A 5,987-nucleotide genomic window follows, 5' to 3' on the forward strand; every position below is an offset into this window, starting at 1 on the left:
AAATATATAAATTTGAGGTAGAAAATCAATTAGAAAGAATAATTAAAATCCTTCGTTCTGATAGAGGGGGTGAATATACATCTTTAGAAATGAATGCTTTTTGTGAAACTCGTGGTATTATTCATGAAACAACACCACCCTATAGTCCTCAATCTAATGGTGTAGCTGGAAGAAAAAATAGAACTTTGCTTGATATGGTGAATGTTATGCTTACAAGTTCTGGTTTGCCAAAAAATATGTGGGGTGAAGCTTTATATTCAGTTTGTTATATTCTCAATATAATTCCTTATAAAGATTGTGATAAAACTCCTTATGAGTTATGGAAGCAAAGAGAACCTTTACTAAAATATTTTAAAGTGTGGGGGTGTCTTGCAAAGGTTAATATACCACCTAATAAGAAAAGAAAATTAGGAATTAAAACAATTGATTGTGTTTTTATTGGTTACTCTCTGAATAGCACCACTTATAGATTTTTGGTTATTAATTCTGAAGTGAATGAAATCTCTAATAATACTATTATGGAATCTAGAGATGTAATTTTCTTTGAAAATGTTTTTCCTTTAAAAAATAAAATGACTAAAACTATTTATGATACTTCTACTTTTGGTTTGCCTTCTGGTGGTAATGTTATTTGTGGTGGTTTTAGTTCTGTTTTTCCTTCAAGTGAAAATGGTAATAAAAGTATTCAAAATGAGTCAAGAAAGAGTAAAAGAAAAAGAAAAGCTAAAGATTTTGGACCAGACTTTTATTCTTTTATGCTTGAAGATGATCCTAAAACTTTTGGTGAAGCAATGAGATCTATTGATGCTCCTTTTTGGAAAGAAGCTATTAATAATGAAATGAATTCACTTAAAGAAAATAAAACTTGGTTTTTAACTGATCTTCCTCCTGGTTGTAGAAGTATTGGATGTAAATGGATTTTTAGGAAAAAATTAAGGACTGATGGGTCTGTAGATAAATTTAAGGCAAGACTTGTTGTTATTGGTTGCCAACAAGTAGAAGGTGTAGATTTCTTTGATACATATTCACCTGTTTCAAAAATCACTACCATTAGAGTTTTGATTGCTCTTGCTTGCATTTTTAATTTACAAAATCATCAAATGGATGTTAAAACTGCATTTTTAAATGGTGATTTGGAAGAGGAAATATATATGAAACAACCTGAGGGCTTTATTGAGTCAGGGAAAGAAAATAAAGTGTGTAAACTTGTTAAGTCTTTATATGGTTTAAAACAAGCACCAAAGCAATGGCATGAAAAATTTGATGAAGTTATTATTTCATATGGTTTTCATATTAATAATAGTGATAAATGTGTGTATGTAAAACAATATGATGATGGTGTTTATGCTATTTTATGCTTGTATGTAGATGACATTAATATTTGGTACCAACATAGATGTTATAAATGATGTGAAACATATGTTGTCCAGTAATTTTGTTATGAAAGACCTTAGTCCTATAGATGTTATTTTGGGTATTAAGATTTTACAAAAAGATGGTGATATTATGTTAATGCAGTCTCATTATGTTGAGAAATTATTGAAGAAATTTAATTATTCTGATGTGAAACCTGTTTTAATGCCTTTTGACCCATCTATTGAACTAAAGAAAAATTTAGGTGAAGGCATTTCTTCTCATAAATATTCTCAAATTATTGGTTCCTTATTACATTTGACAAATTTCTCTAGACCTGATATTGCATATGCAGTTGGTAGATTAGGGAAATATACACATAATCCTGATCATTCTCATTGGACTGCATTAGAACGGGTGTTTAAATATTTGAAAGGAACCATTAATTATGGAATTCACTATACAAAATTTCCTGCTGCTATTGAAGGATATAGTGATGCAAATTGGATTTATGATTCTGATGAAACAAAGTCAACCACTAGTTATGTTTTTACTTTGGGTGGAGGTGCAGTATCATGGAAATCTGCTAAACAATCTATTATTTCACGATCTACCATGGAAGTAGAGATTATTGCTTTAGATACTGCTACTGCTGAGGCAAAGTTTATTAAAAAATTTCTATATGATTTACCATTGTTAAATAAACCCATACCTCCTATTTCAATGCATTGTGATAGTCAAGCTGCCATATCTAAAGTTTCTAGCAAAAACTTTAATAAAAAAAGAAGGCATCTCAGAGTGAGACATAAATCTATTAGAAACTTAATTACTAATGGTATTATTTCTCTTGACTTTGTCAGGTCAGAAAGAAATATTGCGGATCCGCTTACCAAAGGGTTGACGCGTCAACAAGTACTTGAGTCGTCGAGGGGAATGGGACTAAAGCCCATAAATTAGTTGCAACAATGGACACCCATCTCCATATGAATGGCGATCCCATGGAATGGAGTTCAATGGGTAACAACAAAGTTGTTTGTTGACTAAAGTACACCAATTGATTTGATTAAATGTTATGTCTCATTCCTATGGCGAGGTGTACTATAAATTGTGACAATAATAAGGTTGAGGTATATGTATTATTATTATTGTTAGAAATATTAATATAATTTAAAAAATAAATAAAATAAAATATTGTTGTTACTGGAGTTTTAATACAATGTTAATTGCAGAGTTAAATTCTATTTCTGTATAAACAGTTTTTATTCTTTTCATTGATTTGAAATTATTTTTGGTTTAAATCAGTTTGATGGCCATTTACTCTTGTGTCTCCTTTTCTCACCTATAAATACCACCTAGTTTCATAAGGAATAGACACACAACAAACACTAGAGTTCTTCCTCTCAATAGTGTTTTTCTTTTCCTTCTCTATATTATCTCTTAAAAATAGTGGTGTTCATAAGATTCAGAGATCCTTCGCTGCACTCGATCGATCTGACGGGTTGTTGTATCTTGGGGGAGGAGCGCATAATATTGAGTATTGTCTTGTACAATAGGAGCATTTTCTCTCTAAGGATAGCGCTCAGCGTGCCTCAACCCAGGCTTACTCTATCCTTATCTCATTTACATATTTACATTATCTTTATATTGTTATTGTTTGTTATAAGAACAATCTGACTTGATCATCTCTTTTATCCATATTTCTATATTGTTTATGCTTTATCATTATTTTTTTCTAACACATTCTTCTCTATAAGTAATTATTTATAATTAGGGCAAGAAGACTTTTTTCACCAAACAAAAACAGCCGCAAGTGCTCAAGCAACATTTAGTTACTTGTCACATCACACACACATGAGAAGACACGAGGCAATATCGGATAACAAGTTAGAATGATTCAGAACAGAGTACATCTAACAAATCTAACAAATGATAGACTTCTTTTAAATAATCACAAATTTTAAAATGATTATTTAATAAATAATGTAGTTAATTGTTAAATTTCATAATAATTACAATAATATATATTATATTGTTAACTTTGATTTATTATTTGTTAAGGTTAGTTCTTGAAACTAAAATATAAATATGTATAAAGTCAATTAATTAATTCATTCATTTTTTGAGTACGGGTTATGAGTTGTTTAGTTGTATTGTACAGAAATTCCTTTTTGCTATACGGAAAAAACAAAGATAAAGATTTAGATGAGGAGAAAGAGACAAAAGATAGAGAATTTATTTGATTTGCTATGATATGTTAAAAGAAATATAAATAATTAATGCAGAAAAGTCTAATAATTCATACAATAATATTTTTCTTGTTGCATTAATGATGGCATCTTAAGCATTTTAATCTAAATTTGATTTCAACGAGTCAATTTATAAAAATTTGTTGTTATTCATTAATTTCAAGCTAACTAATTGATGGATGATAATTAATGATATATTTCCATGAAGATTTGTATGGTCTAATTACAATTAATTTATATAAAGTTAGTAGTTACAAAACTTATATTTGTCGTTATGCATTAAATATTTGAAACAGATTTAATTTGTTGAAAATGTTTGATTGTGATTGAGAAGAGACAAAAATAAGAAATAAAAAGAGACCAACGTAAACCTTTTTATTCACTGTTCTCCCTCAGGCTTTTCCATTTCAGTTTCTCCTTTGGTTCTCCCTTTTGGCTTTTGCCAGGTATAGTTTCAAGAAACTAAAGTATTGTTGAAGTCTTGTGTGTTTTACACCGTTGAGTTTTATTGGTTGGTATTGATTGTTTTTGGTATGTGTTGTTTTGCAGAAAATGGGTCGTGCAAGAGTAACCTTAAAACAGATCTCGAGTGAAAGATGTCGCAAGACAACTTTGGCGCGAAGAAAGAGAGGACTGATGAAGAAAATGTGGGAATTTTCGAAGAGGTGCGGTGGTGAGCAGTGTTTGATTGTGTATGATGATGATGGTGATGTTGAAGCAGTGACTTCGCCCCAAAACCCTATAGAAATACATTCGATGATTCAAAAGTACTATGAAACTCAATTAAAGAATGGGAGACCTCACAAGACTTACGGTATTCAAGAGTTTTTTGAGAACAGAAAGAACATGATTGAAGCTGAGATTTCCAAAGTTCATAAAGAAATCAGCAGCATCAAGTACCCAACTTGGGATCCAAGTTTCGTGAACATGGAAGAGGATGAATTGAGGGCCTTCTGTGCTCATGTGGATGCCAAAATTCAAGCCTGTGATGAGGGAATTAAATTGTTGAAGAACAAGAATGTACCCAATCTGATGCAGAATTTCGATGAAAATAGTTATTTGTTGAGAAACATGGAAGAGGGTGGGTTTAGTTTTGTGCCAAACATGCCTCAGGAAAACATCTCTCAAAGCCAACCACTGCTTCAAGATTTTATGGAACTTTATGATAAGAATTATGAAGCAGTAGATGTGCCACTGAATTCAACCAATCAACTCAGTGAGTTGGAGTTTGAGGAATTGATTTGGGAACTTTCTAATTGTGATTCGTCTTATCAACCATGTCATCTTCCTCATCAATCTCTCTTGCCAACCATTTCTGCTCAATATCAAAATCAAACCAATTACTATAGCATGCTTTCTTTTTACTGAACTTGGTTTTGTGTTATTGTTATACCATATGTCGTCTTTCTTTAACACTAAATTAGTTTTTGGCATCTTCTTAGTTCATGCTGCTTTGTTTAGGTAATGTACGTTTCATCTTAATTGCAGTAAAAAGTGCAGAATTTTACTTTCATATGTTCTGTTCATTCAGAGTATCTATCATATGCCCCGTACGATTTTGTTTTTCTCTAACTATTCGTGGTTTAAAAAGATTATCCAAATTTCGTTCAAAAATAATTTTAGTAGACTATGTGAATTATTCTTGTTCTTGATCTTCTTTTTCTCATACAGCGTAGATGTTCTTTTTCTCATATAGCGCGCGTCCTTATCTTATCTTGTACGAGGGAACAATTTTCTAAAACTTAACGAACTTTTCATATTACAAATGTTATTTGCTAATGAAAGAAAATATGATGTTATAACCAATAGATTAAGTGGAAATGTTCCATGATTTATTAATTAATTATGTCATACATATACTTTTTTTCAAGGAGTGACGAATTCTTTAAACGAAAACAATAACATGGTAAATACTTATGTATAAATAGTAAATATAATATAAAAAACGAATGAGTAACATGAATGTTGTTTTATAATTTGTCCAGACATAAGTAATTTTGAAATAAAAACTTGTGATGCTTGGTTCTCGAATTATGCATAAAGAGAAAGAACTGCTTACTAAAAGGAATGTATAATGTGTACATCTTGAAAATTATAATAATTAAGAAGATAAATAAATAAGATTAAATAGATATTGTAAGTAAAAAATAAAAGAATTTATTATTTATTTAATTTATAATATTTATTTTATTTAAAAGATTATTGTCATAAGAGATAAAACAGTTTATTAATTTAAGAGATTTATTTTATTTAAAGATAATATTAATTAAAAATATTTTTGAAGATATTTTTTTAAGAGTTAGAATGACTAAAGGGATGTATAAACTCAAAATATAGAAATATATTTAAATTGTTTCTTTATCGATCTTCCTTTGAATCCCATAAAAG

At 29.8% G+C, this 5,987-nt stretch overlaps 1 protein-coding gene across 1 annotated transcript; it reads left to right on the forward strand.

The window, feature by feature from the left end:
- The first annotated feature begins 3,936 nt into the window (after positions 1 to 3,936).
- LOC114171266 (agamous-like MADS-box protein AGL8 homolog) lies at positions 3,937 to 5,112 on the forward strand. Its single transcript, XM_028056404.1, has 2 exons — positions 3,937 to 4,045; positions 4,149 to 5,112. The coding sequence occupies exon 2, from the start codon at positions 4,152 to 4,154 to the stop codon at positions 4,965 to 4,967; it is 816 nt and encodes a 271-aa protein (XP_027912205.1). The 5' UTR covers positions 3,937 to 4,045; positions 4,149 to 4,151; the 3' UTR covers positions 4,968 to 5,112.
- The last annotated feature ends 875 nt before the right edge of the window (positions 5,113 to 5,987 follow it).

Source organism: Vigna unguiculata, unplaced genomic scaffold (assembly GCF_004118075.2).
Source record: "Vigna unguiculata cultivar IT97K-499-35 unplaced genomic scaffold, ASM411807v1 contig_155, whole genome shotgun sequence".
Classification (NCBI taxonomy): domain Eukaryota; kingdom Viridiplantae; phylum Streptophyta; class Magnoliopsida; order Fabales; family Fabaceae; genus Vigna; species Vigna unguiculata.